The 22,378-nt window shown below is 36.5% G+C and overlaps 1 protein-coding gene across 2 annotated transcripts in view; it reads right to left on the bottom strand.

Moving 5' to 3' along the window:
* Positions 1–22,378, bottom strand: part of LOC139735375 (uncharacterized) — an 82,899-nt gene that overhangs the window by 34,119 nt on the left and 26,402 nt on the right. Inside the window, exon 2 of one of the 2 annotated variants that reach the window (XM_071646127.1) lies at positions 4,452–4,653. In XM_071646127.1, coding sequence (XP_071502228.1) covers positions 4,452–4,653 — 202 coding nt within the window. The remainder of the gene's footprint in view (positions 1–4,451; positions 4,654–22,378) is intronic. The other variant, XM_071646133.1, reaches the window with a different exon arrangement.

Here is a 22,378-nt window from a genome sequence, read left to right as displayed (position 1 = left end):
AAAATGAGGAAGCTCGGATGATACTGTAATAACTGCTTACTCAAATCCTGTCATGAGCTTGACACTTTTATTTAGGTCCCTACTCATGATAGAGCTTTTTGACTTTGCCTTATTTAAAGAGACTGTTTCTACTGAGTGATACAAATTTGAGGTGATGCAAGGTGATGCGAGATGATTCGCGGTGATACGCGGTGATGCATGGTGATGTGAGGGATGATTTCCAGTAATAACGCAGCGGGTAACTAAATTTGCAGTGTACCGGTACCAAAAGTCTTTAAATATTGGGAGATTTCGCCCACATTATTTATAATTGATCATCACGCACATAGCAGATAAAGTTAAAATACTAATACATATTTCATTTCTTGATCTAGTTTGTGCCACCTTGATTCTTGTTTACCTTCCCATATGGCAGTGCTTGCACTGTGACCTAAAAATGTGACTTCTGCCACAAGTTCCCTCGGTCTCGATCATCCTGCATTACTGCATACTTATCAGTAGAAACAGCTCAGGTACGCATAAAATACGAGGTAATGCTGGGGGCAAAAAATTCACGATGATCGAGAAACATGCTCAAAGGCAAGGCCTTCAGAGAAAACATTGATAACACTGAAAAGGCTACCCTGGGTAAACTAAACGTTGCAGGCGCTAACTAGGATTTTACTTTATTTCATTTATTATTTTTTTTTTTTATTTATTTATTTATTTATTTATTTATTTTTATTTGTGGGGGGGAGGGGGCTCAAAATAAAAAAAAATAGAAAATGAAGCAACCAAACAGAGGCACAGAGTGGGAGGGGCATGGCCTTATGCAGGATTTTTTTTTTTTTTTTTTTTTTTTTGGGGGGGGGGGGGGACAGACAAAGGGACAAAGGAGCATAGCGACCATTAATTAAGCAGCAATAGCTCACTTGAGCCTTGAATTCTTTAATTGATGCCGCACGCCATAAAATAACCCAGGGTACCATAATGCCCATGTTTCAGCATTGTGTAACTCCATCTCATGTTTGTAAGATAGACATTGCTATATGACAGCCAAAGTTTAGCAATTAGAAAGAATTGATCTCTATGCCAATTCAGTACTGGTATGACATGTTTAATGTAATTACAATGAAAACGTTAACCAGAAAAGCACTCAGAGAGCGCAGACCTCCACTAAGATAGCCACTCATTTCCAGCTATACATGAATGCTGAAAGTCGCCCAATTTCCCAATAAGTCTTTTGTTTACGTCATCAGCTGTCAGTAGCTGCGCGGTGCCTCACCCCAGCACAGGCCTTAGTGCATGCATGTAAATCTCAAATATGTGCAGCTTGAACTCTCCAAGTTCATGGACCCTCTATGCCAATAGATCAAAAATCCTTCAAAAATTCACAAAAATTTCTGGATCACTACCAAAATTTGGTCATATGTTCCTTGTGTCATTATCAACTTTTCCTGCAAGTTTCATTCAAATCTGTTCACAACATTGTCAGTTATTTTGCACACAGACAAACAAACAAACAAACCAACCAATGCCAATGAAAACACTAGAAATGTCGCTACAGCGACTGGTTATACCCCCACCAAACAACATTTCATAAGCTTTGGTCAAAAAACTGAGGAAGTAGTTAAATCCGCAAGATCTTTCCTTGATCTTCTGCCATTAATATGCCGTTACCATGGCAACGTACTTTCGGGTACTGTCGAAAAATGCGTCTTGCACATCTACAACCAAAGGCACACATCTGTACCAAGTTTCATGGAAATTGGGCAAAAACTGAGGAAGTAGTTTGCAACACAAAATTTGCCATCATTTTGGCTCATAATATGTGAGCTGTTACCATGGCAACATACTTTTTGTCACTGTCAAGAAATGTGTCATGCTGACCTATATCCTAAGACAAACATTCAATATGAATTCCTGACCATGAGAATTGGAAGAACACTGATGAAGCAGTTTTGCCATGAAGCATTTTGCCCTATATTTTACCAATAACATGTCGTTACCATGGCAACGCACTTCTTGCCACTGCGGAAATATGTGTCTTGCACATTAACATATTCAGATGAACATCTGTACCTAATTTCATAAAAATTGATCAAAAACTGTGGGAGGAGTTCGCGACGCAAGATTTGTACCCATTTTTGCCCATAATATGCCGTTACCATGGCAACGTACTTTTAGGTACTGTCAAAAAATATGTCTTGCACATCTACAACCCAAGGCACACATCTGTGCCAAGTTTTATGGGAATCGGTTGAAAACTGAGGAAGTAGTTCGCGACGCAAGATTTGCAACGGACCGACCGCCCGACCGCCTGACCGCCCGACCGACCGTCCGCTGATTCCTATATACCCCCTTCAAACTTCGTTTGGCGGGGGTATAATAACCTCCTTCCATGGCATAGGCAATAATACCTATTACAATCATTGAGGGAATGACTGGGAAGAAACTGGCTCATTGAATTGTGCAAGAAATGGTCCTAGATAATTTCTGATCTTTCCTACAGTATCATTGATTATAATGACACAAAAAAAAAGCTTGACAAAGTTACAGGGTTTTGAGGGAGTGCACACACTTTGATACTAAAGCATCACTTTCTTAAATGAAAACAAACAAACAAACAAACAAACAACAGACACTTGGAATTCCATTTTTAATAATAGACAGGATTTAACTTCCAATAATTTACATTGGGAGACCCAAGAGTTCAGAGTGTTTTTGTTATTTTTTTTTTTTACTCTAGTGCTACAAAATTTTCTTGTATAAAAGCACTACAAAATTGCTTTCATACATTTTTTTTTTTTGCAACCCAGGGTACAGCACTAACAAAACTGGTGCCCCAGGGAACAAAAATCTGCATCATTTACTGCTCAAATCATTTTAAAATCTAATAATTATCTAAGGACAGCAGCTGAGTGGAGAATGGTTTGAACATTGCGTGGAATTGCATAGGTGGCACTAAATTATGCTGAAACTATGATAATTTTTGAGAGTGATAAAAGTACAAAAGAAATATCCCTACAGTGACTTTTTTCTTTGAGGTAGTATTGTCAACAAAAGTCCAAATGCATTGTTATCTGAACATAATTTTCCCATATTATCTGGTAATCATTGTTTTTTTACATTTGGAGGGATTGAAGAAAAAACTGTTTACTTCATGGCTGGTCTGAAAGCTGATTGTCTGATTGCGCTAATGCTATACCATGTACCATCTGTATAAGTAAGTCGCCTGAGATTGTGTACTGAGAACAAAGTATTTTTGTTCAGTTCTGTTTGCAAGCCATGGAAAGTAGCATAACTTATGGTTGACTACAATATGAATACCATAAGCTTAATATCATTTATGTCAATGTACAGATCCTGTGTACTCTCTTAAGTATTTAACAAGAACTGAAACCAACTCTAGTTCCTCTCAATTCACATTAAGCTTTCAAAGTTTTCAGAATATCAGTAGTCCTCATTATCATAACATTTGGAGTGGGTAGGGATAGTCTAAAAGACAGAAGAAAAAAATGCCACTCCAGCTTACAACATAAGTTGCAAGAATTCAAGCAGTACTCTCAGTTCCTAGTGGATCTGACCATCTGATGGCTTCTACACAATAATTCAGTAGACTGTTCTCAAATGTGCGAAACAGTATGCACAGCTCTTGAAAATTGATTTACCTTAAGCTCTCCATTGGTCATATAATAGCTGGTTAGATTTCAGCAGGTGAGCGTGCAACTTCAGTCCAACTAAAATTTAAACCAGTCAAATATCCTTCAAGTTTCATTTCATGTTTTCAGCAGTTTCTCCCCATGCCACTAAATCTAAACCTAACAGTATTTCAATTTCAATTAAAGTGTATTAGCTCCATCATAAAAACATTCTCTAGTCCTATCATGCTATGTTTCCTCAAGATGGAAATGTTGTCATGCAGGACTATCCAATAAAGGGAAGACTGTTCATTTTAATGGCAGGCATGGGTGGGTGACAGAAAAGAGGAAGGAAGATACTTCCTTGCAATCAATCTGTGCTCTTGAGGATCGAGACCATGGAGTGAATATAATGTGGACACTTTCCCCTCAAACATTGCCAAATGCACAACATCCGTCCTCAGCAAATGCCCAAATCCTGACTTAGGTTTCATTGGTGTTGCCTAGCTGTGGTAACATGAGGAAGGCAACTCCCTAAAGAGTTTCTTGAACTTAAGTCATTAAATCAGCTTTTCCACTGACACTTTTTGTTGTTGTTGCGAAACAAATCAAGATGAATAATGAACAGCAATATGCACTGGGTTCACATTGAATACATAAAACAAAAACAAAAACAATCTACTTTTCATTGAATGTAATAGTAAAGAGCATGAATTTACTTGCAGTATTAGGAGTTGATGTGTTTGACAAATATTTACAATGACAGACGAACTGGCAAAAAATATGTTAGCACATCAGAGTAAGTGTGCAATGTTTGTGCCCATTCCATACCTCTTCCACGACTCCTCATTCTCCAGGTCTGCCTCTACGAGCTCCAATTCATGAGCAGCGTCTGGACAGAGTCCTTTGAGGTGCTTGATCCTAGCCTCATTGGCCAGGCTCCTGACTGTGCCCCTCACTGCACACCCTTCCTCCTGCAGCTGCTGTACAATGTGGGCTGCAATGTATCCTGATGCACCTGTCACCAAAACTCCTGGATGCACAAAGCAAGGTACAGAGGACAAATCAGGCAATGATAAATCACAATAAAGTGACACCATTCGACATCACCATATCAATCAAGTGACAGGAATGTGTCAATGCTTGGGCACAGTAAGAATTCTTGTGGATGGATCTTTGCATTCAGAGAGGAAAGGTGTGACATGATGGATGGGGATATGTGTGTAGATTCTATCCTCTTCTCATCCGTTCATTCAAGAGATGCTATATATATTCAAATCATTTGTCTTTGAGGAGCTGTGAGGCAGCATTACCCTGTGTGGTTTTTTTCTACTACTACAAATATACCAAGTTCCTCAGATTTTCATTTGCATCATCATAATATACTCATGTGTCAAATTCTTTGATGAATCTTATTTTCAGTTCAACAGCTACAAATTTATGACGTGAGATTTTTACCTCATTTCCTCTTACTGCTTTAATTGCATATAACATGCTCCATAAAGAGAATTATATTTTGCAAATGCTGAAAATTAAAGAGAAATCTAAAGAACACACATTGCAGATAAACATTAAAGGGGTTTCAGTAGTTCAAAGCCAGCATGTAATCTTCTGTGCATTCAGGGGCCACCTATTGTTGTGGGGAGTCCATTCATTGGACTACCAGTAAAGTCTCTTTTTATCACTCATTTTATAAAGAGTGTAACATTCTTTGTATTTCACACTATAAAAATTACTTTGTTCATAAATCTGGGCAAGATACGTGGTGACTTCTCACCATTACATATCCTCTGATAAAAAGGTAGTTAATTCTTTGAAATACAATGAGGACAAAATACTGTATTTCCAGAGTGCATACAACAAATGAATATTGGTTTTTATGCAACTAATGGCAGTTTCTTAAACTGGAGAAAAATTACACCTTGAGTAAGGTACATACAGGATATCATGTGTATTGGATAAAATACAGACCCTAAAGCTGTTGCAGATTGCTCTAGATTACCATTAATCTAGTCTTGTTTTTGCACCACATCATTGCCTTGCTTTCACATATTTAAAATCATTTAGGCCTAACTGTTTAATGGAGGCTGTCTCCACTAATGTCTCCCAGTCACCTAATAACAAAACATTAAGATACAGTTGATATCTTAGTTGCATTATAGAGAGTAATGTGATAAAGTCACAATTTTGCATGATAGATAATTATTTCGATGTATAATTTCAAACCTAGAGCTCCGCCCAACAAAACTACTTTGATGATGAAGGAAGATGATGTAACTTCCTTTGCAGTACTGACTTGGAGGATAAAATAACTCTCCATATTTTTAGCAACATCTTGAAAGGTTCTGAAGTATATGAAAAGACTCCTAAAAAAAAATCAATATAGATTTATCTATAGTCATGGGTTCCAAACAGGAAGCTATAACCATGTGAATGTCAAAAGCCAGCCAAAATAGTGATTAGTTGATGATTAAAATCTAGCAGCAATATTCATTTGATTGTGGAAGTGTATACATACTCTCTGTACTTATGCTTCTTACATGGATTGCACATAAGATGTTATCAAGTTCTCTTTTTGTCACAACTGCCCATGATCATATCACAGATGAATTGTCTCTTTTCCACAAAATGACAAAGGACATTTGCAACACATTAGTGTAGGCTGTTGCTTTCTATTACAAACAAGTTTTGGACGTCTCTGTTAAATTCCTTTCTCGCACAAGGAGATAGCAGTTTGCCATTTTCATACTTCAGCACTTGCTCTTCTGACTTCACTGGTCTACATTTATGGTCATAAGATGGACACATGAACATGGGAGAATAAAAAAGATTGAAATTCTGACACTGCCTGAATATCTTAAAGGGATGGTACAGGATTGGTGGAGCTGAGGATTTGGCTTTTAACTTTTTGCGAGATACCAAGAAACCACTTCTGAAATGGTACAGAGCATGCCATTCTAAGAGGAATTCAAAGTTTATTTGATGAAAATCGGTTTTGGAATGGCTGAGACATCCATAAACAAAGTAAAACAGAGCGATCCTAATAAAATGTGGGTCCCACATTTTATTAGTATTACTCTGTTTTGGGTATCTCAGCCATTTCATAACCAATTTTTCATCAAATAAAAGTTGAATTCCTCTTGGATTTACATGGTCTTTCATATTTCATAAGAGGTTTCTCATTTTCTAACCCGAAAATGTTAAAAACCTGAAGTTAGGTCTCAACCAAAACTATACGAGCCCTTTAATGCTACATGAATTTAATGTTTTGTATTAACAAAGTGGACCAACAACATTCACTTTGAAAACACTCATGTGTTTTAATATGATTATCAATTTGATCATTAAGCAAACATGCACAATGTTTCTGCTTTGAATACAATCTTCAACACTAAATTTCCTCTTTCAAAATGAAATCATGATTTTTAATCACATCTGTTGCATCAAATGTGGGAAGCTGAAACAATTTAGCAATGACTCCTATTAGAAAAGTAGTTATAATCACTCAATTAATCACCTAAAGCATGACTATTTTGACCTCTTTTTGTACAAACTGAGGAGAGTTATGAGTAAATGCCAGTTTTACCACTCTGAACATCTTAAAATGTTAAGTCAATGGTGTGCATGCAATACTGTATTCAAGATCTCTGTAGTACAAAATTTTGAATGGAATCTCCATTTTAAAGACGAATGTGATATTAAAGGTTTCTATAGCATTTTGCTACACATTTTTCCCCCTCTACTGTAATGTTCACAAGAGTCCCGTTTCATCATAAGTCAGATTGTAATGTATCACAGTTGCAGTTTTTTGCTCCAGCAGACTCGGGTATTATCTCAGATCAAAATCAAACTGAAAATCAAAATGAGAGGGTATTATGAAAACATAATGCGTATACATGTACAACAGCCAGATGAATCATCAATTGATATATGGTGTATGAGATCCCTCATCTATACTATAAATCCCCCACAATATCACTATTGTAAATAATATGTTCTAATTCAAGATTACTCACTTCTATATTACATCATATTGCCATTTAATTAATTTTACATATCTGTAAAGCACATCATATTATAGGACAAAGACTGGCAAAACAATTGAGAACTTGCTTGTATTACCACATTGCCCTGTGCTCTCCACACCTTCAAATGTTCTGTTTTTCGTTATCATAAATTTTGTACTATCACTGAAGACCATTCCCACACTTTTTCGGATCTTGATGCAAAAAATATATTTCATTAGCACATGGGTACAAAAAACCCTCATTTGCCTGCGAGTGTATGACTTTAAATATAACTAGAAATGTCGCTATGGCGACTGATGCCTCCGCCATAATGCATGATTCTCCCAATAGTTGTATAGTACAATGTCTTCACAATGTGTGATGACAGTTTCACATAACTGGCAAAATATTGATATGACGGGTTTGTCAGAAATGTCTTGAATGTTCACTTTCCTCAAACTGGGTTTGCTACAATTGTCTTAGAGTGCAGGCACACATATTTGGGGAATTGAGGATTTTTACTTGACTTCTGACCGACCCTGTTATAAGTTTATGCATTAAGTAATTTTCAAGGTATGAAGAAAGAGTGTAATTACAGCACAAAATATATATTTTTTAATTTAAACCTGACTTTTGACCCTTAACCTTTGACCTTTGACCTTCTGGCTGGAAATTTCCCAGAGAATCTCCATTAGGTAATACACTATGTATATAATAAGTTTTAAAACTAATAATGCAAGCATTGCATATACTAGTTTATGAGGAAAACAGTAAAATTTTGAGGACTTGACCTTGACCTTTGACCCCTGACTATTGACCGATGACCCCTAAATCCTCTAGATAATCCCTGCCAGTCAGTCATACATGCATATGTACCAAGTTCCATGAAGATACATTGAACCATTTGCGAGAAAAGTGAAATTGCAACATTTTCACCTGACCTTTGACCTTTTGACCTTTGACCATATGACATGAAACTCTCTCTGGAGAATCTTTACGCAGTAGACATGTCTACACTAAGTTTCAATAAAATACCTTCGGCCATTGCATAGATTTGGGGGAAATAGCAACATTTTTAGCATTTGACCTTGACCTTTTGACCTTTGACCTCTTGCCAATGTCACTAAAATTTCCTCAACTAATTGCCCCATCATACATCATCCTTGGACCAAGTTTGGTGAAAGCTGCTTCATCCAGTTTTGAGTTATCACGTAAACAGATACATTTAAGGATTTGACCTTGATCTTTGATCTTTGACCTCTGTCCAATTTCACTGAAAAACTAATCATGTAATTGTCCCATCATACATCATCCTCAGACAAAGTTTGGTGAAATTTGCTTGATCCAGCCTCGAGTTATCGCATAAACGGATACAATTTCATGATTTGACCTTGACCTTTAACCTTTGACCTTAGGCCAATTTCACCCCAAATCTAATGAAATAATTGCCCCATCATACTTTATACTTGAATCAAGTTTGGTACAATTCCAATCGATATTTCTCAAGTTATCGCGTAAACGAATGCGGACGGACGTACGTACGGACGTACGGACGGACAACCCGAAAACATAATGCATCCGGCACCACTTCGTGGCGGAGGCATAAAAATTCACAGCACAAGCCTGAACAATGTTCGGTGCATGACCCAACCCAGACCTCACCCCAGACCTCGTGCTGCACATTATTTTTCATCTTTTCATGTGCCATTCGTACAAAATTTGCGAGGCAAATTAAGGGTTCCAAAATCCAAGATGGACTGTCTTTATATATGCATTGCAATGTGAATTGCAATAATCAGATATTATGTTGTGTCCACACATTGGAATTTTCTGTACTTGCATCGTATTGCAAAGAATATTATTTCAAAAAACCATAAATTTCATGTGTGTGCTGCATGTGCGACTGAACCTAGTACGTACTGTCACTATGGTATAGTTGCATTATCATTCAGTACTTTCAATTTCCATGCCTAAAACTCAGACTGCAAATTTGCAGAGAACAGAAATAGACTTCTGTGAAATTCAAATACACTGAACTTGAGTTGGTAGATCTCTGTAAAGCAAATTATTACCAAGTGTATGATGTACATGCATTACTTACTTGGACTGACATGAAAACTTGAACCATCAATCACTCCACAGTTTTGATACGGTATGGAGAAATAAACACTCAAGTGAACCTTTCAAAACTACTGTTAAGGTACTGAAAGGGGAAAAGATTGCAGAGAGTCTGCTGAAGAAGTATCACGAGTTTTCCAGTACGTGCCAATGCTGCAAGTTTCAGAGCTTATTCATGCATGATCACATTTGCACACATGTATATAACTCCAGTATATGGGCGTTGCCATTCACATGACAACTTGCATGACTGCACATACAGGAAACTTTAACAAAGTTGTATTGTCAAAGTCCCTTTACAAAGCTAGGCATAATGTATGCTGAATTAGGAATCCTTTAAACTGTCATGTCATAAAGCTTTGCTTTTCAGTGGATCACTATTTTCCATGATCGAATTTATTTTCCGCTCGCCCACGTAGTATTTGTACAGTGTTCCTCTTTATTACTGTACATATATGTTGTTCTATAATTTGTCTCGTATATTACATGAATCTTTTGCAAGCGTTTGAACAATATCATTTAATGACATGTATACATTGTACTACGTTTTTGATTTTCGTTGATTGGAAATAAACTATGATTGAATTGAATTGAATTGAATAATATGAGTTGAACACAGAGAAACTATTCTTTGACATATTCCTTTGAGAGGTTGAGTTAGGAGAAAGAGAAACTCAAGAATATCAAATCTGGAAAGAAAATGTCAAGGTGAAAGAAAATGAAATCTACATCTTTTGATACAAAAATCTCAAAGAAAATAATTACCAAATGAGTCTGAGTTTGGGACAAAATATGTCATAAATCCTCGTTGTCATAATCTGTAGTCTTTTATAGAAATATGATGTTATGTGAAAGTCACTACATGATCATAGCTGTTTCAATGACACTTTAGGCCTATGTTTGAATTATCATTACTCTGCGCAGCAAACTATTAGCATTTTGGAAAAGTTCTGTGTGGAAAGCAAGGGAGGATGTTTGTGATGTGGGCCATCTCACTTTGGTATTCCTCTGTATCACATGGGCAAGCAAAGACAAAAATCATGCACAGACCAAAAATGGCATTTCTAAACCAGAAGTTGAATGAAAACATGTACCAAGATGATAATCTTAATATAATTTGTATGGTGATGCTGAAATGCTGACTATTTTATAGAATTTCTAGAATTCAATCAACAAACATTCATCACATGGAAATACATAATGCAATGAGTTTAAATTATAAGATAATGGGTTTCCCTGTTTTATGACTGCAGTTATTGACTGATTCTCCATTTGAGAGAAAATGAATCCAATTGGTAATGACTCTAAAACATCTATTATTATCTGAGCTTCTTGGAATCCCTCATTTTAAGAAGAGGTCTATGGCCCCATGGGGTGTGACAAAATAAACAGAACTTGTCATCTAGGTGTCATACACACAGCAATGAGCCACACTATATATACACCTTCAAAACAGGCAATATAACTACTTAAGGACGATCATGCAAATAAAAAATGGAAAGCATTACATTGTAGATGGATCACATACAAGTATATTCTATGAACATTTGGATACATTTTCGTTTTTAAGTCAGGCCGGCAACAAAGACCCTTTATGTATGTTGCATGTGACTCAGACAAGGGGTCACAGGTCATGTGCACTGGCTGACTGCGAACACCTCAATTGATTTCAAATTGGTTTCCGTCATCAGTACTGTGTTATGTGTTCTCACGTGCTGTTCATTTTCAATACTACACCATACCACAAGTCCTATCTTAAATCTCATAGAAATCTCTCCCTCTCTTGTGACAATCAAGTGCCATGTTATTTTCATCTATTAATGCACAATCTGGTGTGAGCAATATTGATGACTAGAGGGGCATTTATCAGAATGTCTACACGTAGGCCTCAAATAATCGTCAGCAAAAAAAACAGAAGGTTGTTATTGCAATCTTAAAAGGGGTATTGAGTTATGCTAATCAAAACCACAAAGGCGCTGTTTCACCCGATATTTGTAAAAATACTTATAAATCTACCCACTTTGATTGAATAAACTTTTTTATTTCATGAGAATTGATTGTTTCATTCTGAAAAAATCTCAAATCTCAGAATGCGATAGTGCCCTTCTGGTTCTCAGACAACGTAATGCGAGTTACATTTAGTTAAATACGGATAACCTTACACTAGTACATAATACAAGTTACATGGAGACTTGCTCATGTGGTAAATGTGTTTCAATTTCTAGTTCTGTTTGCACATGTGTCCTATCACACTCTCCATGTATGTGTCATTGTAGAGAGACCTATAATATGAAGAAATGAAATTTTGACATCCCTCTTGATCACCTGCCAATCTGTGGTCTGGCTAAGGGTAACAGTATCATGTAAAAAAAAAAGCTACTTTTAGCTCATGACATCCAAGATAATGAAAGAAAAAAAAAAAGATACTGTGATGTCATAAAAAGTTAATCAGATGATAAATTAAACTGACACATTGCATACACGGCAGTCTGATCACATCATACACTTTTCTTCAAATCAAACTGGTGACATTAAAAGAGTCATTTCAGATAAGTGCACAGTTATCCTCTACATTTATAAGCAAGAAAGTTCCCTCTACTTCTAAACTGGTTATGGAACTGCCTTGGCATTCACAGACTCTTGGAACCACAATGGAGTTTGGAAGATCCCCTGGGGCATGATGAATCATGCATTGTGTGTGGTGACAGGAGTATAAAGCCAGAGGAAGGAAAAAGGAGGGTTTTATGGCACCACAGCTGAAATTCTTTCACTTTCTACCTCTTCTGAAGCTTGAAGCATGGAGCTACTAACAGAGATGTTAGTAGCTCCATGCTTGAAGTGAAGGGTCCATGCTTTTTTCCATTCTCTACATTGCACCCTGCCATCCAAGCATCATGAACTGAAAGCCTGTATCGATAGACTAACTCTGCCCATTTTCATTTTTCCTCTTCTAGGAAGGTGACAAATGTAAGAGGGAAAATACAATTTGGTGGTCTGCTCATACAAGTTCGGGTTTTGTTCAATCAACTCTCAACATGAAAACATACTACAAGTACACTCTTGCAGGTATAGCAGATCGATGCCAAGTTTCTCAACTAGCTGGGAGTGAGAAACTGCGATCTACAAGCCTTTTCATTGTGGAATTAGAAATTGTGTAATTTGGCGCACACTTATAAATACAACTTTACTTAATTGCATGATTCTCATCTATTCATTATGGAGAATAGTTCTATGAGACATTTTGAATTTGAGCATTTTCTACACAAATTTTGGTCAAGGGTGAATGAGTCTAAAATGTAGGACTGACATGACTTTAGTAGATAGCAAAATTTTTAGAGACCTCATTGGATTATCCATTTACAAAAGAAAATAGCTGTGAGATACAGCTATGCAAGTATCCTTTAGCCAACCAAAAGAATAAGGAAATAGTTTACCTTAGTCAATTCAGCATTTATAAGTGGACTTTTCATCCAATGTTTATTACTGATCTACCTGCCCAGTTATTTTTTTTTTCTTTCTGGGAGGGGTGAGGAAATGATTGCTGGGAGGGTGAGCATGAGATGGGTTGCTGGTGAGTGAGAGGTATGAGACTTGGTAGGTCTGGTGGGTGATGTTTGTTAAATTGCGAAGGTTCAATAACCCCCAAATGAAAAAGGGTTCGTTAATCACAATATTTGTGGTGTTATTCCAAAAGTTCGGTAATTTGAAAATGAAATAATGTCCGTTTTTTGGAAAGTTCATTAATCCGAAAATGATATAAGGTTCGTTTTACCGAAGGTTCGTTATTCTGAAGGTTAGTTATTCCGAAACACACAAACTCCCTATACTTAGAGGTTTCTTTATCCAAAAATGATAAAGGATTCATTAATACAAACATTTGTGGCATTATTTCGAAGATCTGTTACTCTGAAAATGAAATAAGGTTTGTTATTCCGAAGATTCATTAATCCGAAGATGAAAGAGGGTTTGTTATTTTGAATGTTCATTATTCCAAAGGTGTTTCTAAAAATGAAATAAGGGTAGTTATTCCATGGGTTCATTATTCCGAAGGTTTGTTAATCTGAAAACTAAATAAGGTTTGTTATTTTGAAAATGAAATGAGGTTCATCAACCCAAAACTTGAATAATCTGTGGCATTTTTTTTTCCCTTTGAGTGACCTCTTACAGCAGTTGTTTCTACATCATGCATGGCTCATACTGATAAATGTGGAAGAGGGGAAGGGTGCAATATGGAGGAGGGAGGGGGAAAATAATTCTTTCTTCGTTGACAGCAATTACAGATTACGATTGTATCAATTCGTCAATGTGTAGTATGTGTATTGTGTGTGTTTGAATACATGTCTGTGTGTGTATGTGTATGAGTGTGTGTGAGTGTGTCTTCATCGCGTAATATCCTCCCATTAAAAAAAAAAAAGAAATAACACCACCACATTTTGTCACCAAATGAAGTTTATTTCAGTTTTTGGAATCATGAACTGTCTATTTCATTTTTGGATTAATGAACCTTCAGAATAAAGATCCTTATTTCATTTTTGGACTAATGAACCTTGTTTCATTTTTGGGTGAACAATCCTTACGAATAACAAACCTTCAGAATAATAACCTGTAGCCAGTCTTAGAGAGAATTCACCACAAATCCATATTGTGTGAACACAATGGGGAGAAGTAAGAGGTTAGGGAATATTTGAAAAAAAAACCCCAGCAACAACAATATGTGGGGTATATCACAAAACACAATCATCCATGGGCACTGTGAAATTTGCTGCCTGTTTTTGACATGACTCCACTTCCATTTTGAAGGTTTGTTCTAAGTACACGCCCTCTGTTTCTTCATTTTCAGCTTATCAAACCTTATTTCATTTTTAGATTAAAAAAACCTTTGGAATAACAAACCTTATTTCATTTTTGGACTAATAAATATTTGGAATAATGCCACAAATGTTCGAATTAACAAACACTATTTCATTTTCATATTAGCAATCATCATGGTATTAAAAATTTGTATATTTTGGAATAATGACATTTATTTCATTTTCAGATTATTAACAAACCTTCAGAAAAAGGATCATCATCTATGTGGTACCCTAGTTTACCTGTGCCAGATAATATTCCAACAACTGGATGGGTACTTTGCAGCCAATTTGTATGTAATGCACAAACTATTGTAACTTTCCCCATTTATATATTCGTCATTTCTTACTTGAACATTCATAGATTTGTTGCTGTGATTGGACACGCCTCCTTCATCAAAATGACTTTCTCTTGGAATCAAAATGCCCTCATGCAAATGAAAGGCACTTGGGGAACAACACATGCATTACCTGGAAAGTAACTTTAACATCTGGATTTTGTGTGTGTGTGTGTGCATGCACTTCATTTACAGAGACACAGTGATACACCATCTTGGCATCTAGACGACCTACAAGTTGATACTGTAAAACATGATATATTCGCGGCATGAATTTTTCGCGAATTGGAGCCTTCGGCTTTTTTTGCGGCATGAAATTTTCGCGAATGCCACTGGCATTCAATGCATATAGTATAGATAAGAATTTTCGCGTGCATTTTAATTTCGCGAATCTTGGCGCTCGCAAAATTCGCGAAAATAAAATGCACGTGAACATTCCTCATTTTACAGTACACCAGGCTTGGAGAATGTGATTCTGAGTGGACTTACCTGCATGCATGACCATTATCGTAAGACAAAAATAAGAATCAAGTGAGCATTGAAAGGCATCATTTTTCTTCTTCTTCTTTTCTTTTTCAGAGAAACTTGTCTGAAATGAACATAAAATCCTCTGCATATCAATCTGGTAAAGAAAGCACTTGTCATTGTTGTCAATTAAATGACCACACATGAATAAGAGTATATGGGAGGATGTATTTCACCAAAGCTGAAATACAGAAAACTATAAACTGGAACTGCATGCAAACACATTGCATACAATGAAATAAATTCAGCAAATCTAACAATTCTAAGATATTGCATTCTACTTGTTATATACTTGCCAATATATTCCAAAAACTTTTCTCATGTTATTTTGTCTCAAAAACTCTGTCTCCCACCTCACGACTGTCTCATTATAAAAACATGAAACCATGCTCTGACTAGCAGGTGTCGAAGAGATTACGTAATGGAGGATACCTGATTTGGTCTAACAAACTCAACACAGACATTCTGGATCACAGGTAAAGAAAAGTTCTACTCCATGTTTAAGCTGTATGCAATAAAAGACAAACAGAAATGTGGTTGTTTCTATTAATATTAGACCAAAAGAAGCAAATACCAGCTCAAAGGGTGATATCAGTGACTGATATCACTGTTGTGTGAAATATGCTTTGAGTGAATGTTCCATACCTTTTACCACTGATTTGATAAAGCTCAATTTCCATTTAATTTGATTTTACTCCATCTATTACAGTCGTCTTGAGTGAGGAGCAAAGTATAACTTCAATAACATCATTTGATAATTGATTGATTGAAATGCAGTCAACATTGTATGGTAACGTTCTGAATATATCTTATATAAAATCTTCAATAAATGAGCAAACATTTTGCAGCAAGTAACAACCTGACATTTGAGCATAAAGATTCAAAGCAATCCTCTTTTAAGAACAGAGACTGATAACTTATCTGTCATAACCATCAACAGAATTTACTGAGTTTGGAAATCTATAGATGTAGACTCATCATTTGAGACCATGTATTTTAGATGTGCACTGCTCATTGCTTACCAATAGTATATGTATCACTGCACTGTCACTGGTGAAACACAGCAATTTTACCAAACAGACTTACAACCACTGTCATCCATTTGCACATGAGAACAACAGCAAAGATACGGGGGAAGTTGGAAAGTGATCTATCGTGATGCCCAAGTGACAAGGAAAATCCTTTAAATAGAGTAAATCTAAGAAAAGAACATGTCCTATTAAATGAAGGGAGTTTCTACAGTGCTTTTATATCTATTATTTTCATGTTATTGCAGCACTCAAGAACAGGATGAAATATGTCTGTGATCAGATCTGAATCTTCTTCATATAAACTCACTGAAATACGTATATTTACTCTGGTCCAGACATGAACATGACATGCACACAATATAATATCTCCATTCAGTACTGTACTTCACAATTATGAATTCAACCACTCGCAAAATTGTTGGGAAGTCCCGATTTGCAAAAAAAAATAGACTTGGTAAATATATGGCATATAGGGCCTACAGTATTCTTTACACTCTTTCTGGGCTTCAGGGCTCACACGGGTAAAGAATTTCCCATAGAGACGTGTGTTAGAATTCCAAATTCAAACAATTCCATAAAATAGTAGCTCAGAGAAATGAGGTGTTTCATCTTCGGTAACTTGAAAAAGTGAAATATACTCTTTAATCCATCAAATTTCCAAGGGGGGTCTTTCAGCTCAACAAAGTTCAAGGGTTCACAAAGCCAGACTATGAGTTCTTTTTACTAAAAAAATTACATATTTTCTGTACATGCACCCAATCAAATATAGTCCCTTCAAATTCCATGAGAAAAGCTTTCATCTTCCAACCAAACTGCAGTTTGTAGAGGAATTCAAACTCAATATCTGCAGCTATTCAGTTTCTGCCAAACTGCCTTTTCTGATTTTTAATCAGTTTTTTTTTCTCTTCATTTATTTGAGTATCTATGGTACAATTTTGTGATGCGGTCAGGGATATTCCATTATATTTACAAGTGCGACCCCTTCACATCACCTGAAAGAGTCCACTGGCACATTGCCCAGTCTTACCTAGCCTTTTGCCAAGGATTCCTCTTGCTGTATGGTGGTACGTGAGCGAATGGGGGCAAGCGAAGCGAAGCGAGCTCAGCTGAGTTGGACAGCGTGAGGTCCTTTTGAGATCTGATTTGCATCTTTATATTAGCCCTTTGAATTACCGATTTTTGCTCTCCGGATTGGGATCGAGCAAAAATCAACCAACCAGCGTGTCTGTCTGCCCTTGCCCGATTTGCATACGGCGAATGCATGCCACAGACCTCCACTGGTGGTCGGTGATGCATGCGAACAGGCCAGATAACGCCAAGAAGAAGAATGGGTGCGGAGCGCGCCATTCCACACGCCCACAAAGTATAAATGTATTGTTCCTCCTAATGATTGTATATATAAATATATGTTGTTATATAATTTATCTCGGATACTACATGAATTTTTTGCAACTGTTTGAACAATATTATTTCATGACATGTATACTTTGTACTACGTTTTGATTTTCGTTGATTGGAAATAAACTATGATTGAATTGAATTGAATTGAATTCCATTGATCAACCAGAACCCATTGATATGACTATCAGTAGGGGGTCATGTGTCAATCAAAGTCATGAATGATAATGTGTGAAACAGATCTCACAAGTCCCTCATGCTGTCACACTCGGCTGGGATACAGCAAGAGGGCCTTGACAAAAGGCTACTAAAGCCTTACCTGAATGTTGTTCAGGCACTTAAAGGGACTGTGCAGTAGTGGTTGAGGTGGGGATTTGTGTTTTGAACATTGTTAAGTGAGATAATGAGAAGCCTCATATGAAATATGAAAGAGCATGTAATTTTACGAAGGATTCAACGTTTATTGATGAAAATCGGTTTTCAAATGGCTGAGATATCCAAAAAAGTGATAATAATAAAAGGCGACAGGCCACAACTTTATTAGGATCTCTTTGTTTCACCTTGTTTTTGGATATCCCAGCCATTTCAAAACCGATTTTCATCAAATAAACTTTTGATACCCCTTAGAATTGCATGCTCTTTGACATCTCATAAAGTGGTTTCTGAATATCTCGCAAAACGTTAAAAGCTAAATTCTCACCTCAACCAGAACTGTACACACCCTTTAACCATTGAAGCTAAAGCATCATGTACAGATCTGTTATGTGTACAGACCTTGCACAGCTGACAATAACATCTGAGCTTTTTATTCAGGACTGTTGCTTAATTGGGACATATATAACCTTACAACATTCCTACAGAATTGTCCTGGTTAAGCAGCAGAGACTGTATAGAAAGAGGAGGTAGAGTAACAGAAGGGGGGGGGGGGGAGACAGGGAGAGAAATGAGAAATGGAGATGCTAAAACATTCTACAAACTGTTTTCTTTTCTCTCCTTCCATGCCCCCAAGGAGGGTCTTTCTCACATTCCAGCGACTGACACCTGAAACTTGTGCGACCCAAAAACTCTGGCAAATCACAAAGGGTCATGAGGGTCAAAATCAGGTGGAACTGAACACTTCTGCCATTTCACTTGTTGACATAGAAACTGTGCATCTATACACAGGTTGCTCAATGTTTTAAGCATAAAGATGAATGAATGAATGAAAAATTCCATGTACAGAGATGTAAATCGTGTGGTTTCAATGAAAGGGGGACACCCCCCTCCCACACCCTCGCAAAGGTAAAGGTCCAAAAATTGTGATTACGACCCCCCCCCCCCCCCCCCCCCCCGAAAAAATCCTGGATATATAAACCCCTGCTAGCCTGTTCACTATTCACAAGAAGTAGGCTCCTAACCAGGAAGAATGTAGTATAAAAACAAGTTTTTGAGAGTATAACTATACAAGTGAAAATAACAGAATACAAGAAGTCTTTATTAGCTGAATATATCTATATTTTCATTGATGTGCTTTACTCTAATAACTGACTAATGTAATGGCAAGAAAAGGATATCTAAACAACTATTAGATGTCACTTCAAACAAGATTATCCACAAATTGCATGATGAATAAAACCTATGCCAACACTCGATGCAAGTAAGTTGCTGTCAAATTTGTTCTTCTTTGTTACACAACTATAGTGCTTTCCATGAAAGGTTACTCAGTACGACATTTAGTGACACATGCATTTGGCAAACAGGTTCTGCCTACCGCATCTAGCAGATGTATTAGATTGTCTGAAGAGGTCTGCAATGTACAACACTGATAACATATAGAGGAGTCTGTATTCATGTTAAAGGGAAATCATCTTTTACCCTTATGTCATTTTGGAAAGTAATATACCTCACAAAATTTACCTTAAAGGGGAACATTTTTGCTGTGTATTCCCAATTTTCACAAATCATGACATATACTGCCATGGTCTCTATTCGAGGTGGCAGTAAATGCATGATATAGCTCCTTCATTAGAAATTGGCATTCAAAAATAAATAAGAATAATAGCAACTGAAATTGGAATTAAACTCAATACAAAATATGTATCTCCAGAATTTGCAACAGTCAACGTTACAGCCTTCAGATGAATTTCCAATACAGATGAACTTCTCCTCTAAAAATAACAGCAAATGATCTCAAAATTGTCTTATTATTTGATAGCATTCAGTACATTAGTTTCATTTGTACTTCCAAAGAGTTCCATATTCACAAGAAAACATTTTAACAGAATTCTGTAAACGCTATTGGTTCCAGCTAATTCATTCACAAAAAAGGTTTAATGTAGGAGAAGGGATGAAAGTGTATAGGGTATATTTTATTCTAATTACATGGTGTATACTGGCATGGCAAACACAGACTATGTACACAGTGTATCAGTATGAAAGTGAAACATGGCTAGACACTGCATCCAATGAGGCCAATGGAGTGTTAGTAATACAATGACAATGGACAGATAATGAAGTGAGTAATACAAACATGATAAGTGAATGACACAAGCAGGATCAAATGATATCAGCTTCACAGGCAAGAATGGCTAGTGTCTAGTCTGCAAATTGTCTGTACATGATGACACTTGAGTGGAAGAAAGAGATTAGGAGAGGACCTGCACTACTCCTCTATAACAATACTAAATATAATACAATATAGATATCATGCAATGATATTAGAATTCCAAATGTAAGTATACCTGAATAAACAACAACAACAGAGCTAAAGATATACACACTTCAGTCATTCCTACAGTTTGTGTTATATACTGCTCTACAATAAAATCATCCCTCCTATAAAGTTTTGTACACAATCTTTTGCAATACAATACAACTGAATTGGAGCTTTATATTGACCCCCCAAAAAATAATCTTTGGCTCATCTACTAAATCCTGAAAAGCTTGCCTTTCAACATCTGATTTCACAGACTTCCCCTTTTTCATGATTACTCTAGTCCTTCAAATACAACTGATATTCACACCATTAAACTGCATTATACATTTCACTCCAAATTAGCAATAATACATTGTTTTACCTCTCAAGCTAATTTTTTTTTTTTTACTGGACCCTTTTAGGTTATATCTTTCAACGACAGAATCACTCAAACAAAGAGCAGTTTACAAGATTCAGCTCCAGAACTGTAAGTCAAATTCCTCTCTGCCCCTCCCCCCTAATTTTTCTTCTTTGTGTATGTGTGTGTGTGATGGCTACACTTGTTACAACTGAATCATTTCAGATAATAGAAGGTGATGATATTTGAGTTTTCATGTGGATAGTAGATGTCTGCATCACAAACCAGTTAAGTGTGTGTGTATGTGTACTTGGACAGGAAAAACAAATCTAGTTACTGTCCAAATTTATGAGAGAAGCAATGCTGACTTCTTTTATTTTTCACTGGGCAAGATGAATATGAAGTAAAGTATAAGGTCTGAAAACATCAATTTTAGTGTGGATTTCTGATGCATCAGATGTAACAGGTATATCCGTCACTACTTCAGCTTGTGTGAGTCTCCACAAATTTAGTGCAGGCCCTTTCTCACTGTTTTGGTCTTTCTTTTCTTTTCTTTTCACATCTTTGCCTACTATTATTATCCTCAGCCTAAGATTTCCCTAGCCTCTTTTCTCATCTCCATTTTAAGTCCTGTGATATCTGTGAATCAGGGAGTACATTAAATATTGATGCTGTTTTCAATTGCATACAAATCTGTATTATGTATACTGTAATAAATGTTAGCAAGACAAGGATTCTTCACATCATACATGTAGATGGTACAGGATTGTTAAAAGAACCTGGAGCTCATCACTCTTGTCTGATGAGATAGCAAATGAATACCTTCAAGAAGATGGCATAATCTTACATCCCTCATTTTAACAGGAGGGATGTCGGGGTAATATCGAGGAAATTACCCTAGCTGGCTCAGGTATAATTTGACAAAAGCTACTGCGACAACGTCTGAGCAACATTTTGGGGAGACTGCTCTAACAGGCAGGGTAAAAAGATATTGCCTGTACGTTGTTACATTACCTCTAGTTTGGTAGGCTCTGTGAAAATGGGGCTTGATTCATGATTCCTCACCACCAAGACATTTGATTTAAAAAAAGAATATGAATGAGAGGAAGATAACAACATAGGCCTAGAAGTTTATGTAATCAAGACGTAGTACGTGAGTCAATTTTGTCAAATCCAACACTCAAAGCTTTCACTCCTGCCAAGGAAAAAAACCACGGTAAGTGATTGAATTTGCTTGCAATTAAGTTCAGATCAAATTAGATTCTTCAGTAGAACAACAAGGACAGTAGTTGTCAGATTTATTGCTATTATTATCATTATTATCATCATTATTACCAATCATTATTGTTATTACCATTTAGACTTGATAGAATATAAGATGTTTATGCCCAGTTCTGCAAAATGACTCGTATTTATACATCACTGCAGCTGTTGCGCTGTAGAGCAAATTGCAAAATCT

Source organism: Diadema antillarum, unplaced genomic scaffold, assembly GCF_040938485.1.
Source record: "Diadema antillarum isolate AM-2024a unplaced genomic scaffold, OU_Dant_1.0 scf00000027, whole genome shotgun sequence".
NCBI classification, from domain to species: domain Eukaryota; kingdom Metazoa; phylum Echinodermata; class Echinoidea; order Diadematoida; family Diadematidae; genus Diadema; species Diadema antillarum.
The sequence above is the reverse complement of the archived record's forward strand: the minus strand, read 5'-3'. Positions and strand labels throughout refer to the sequence as shown.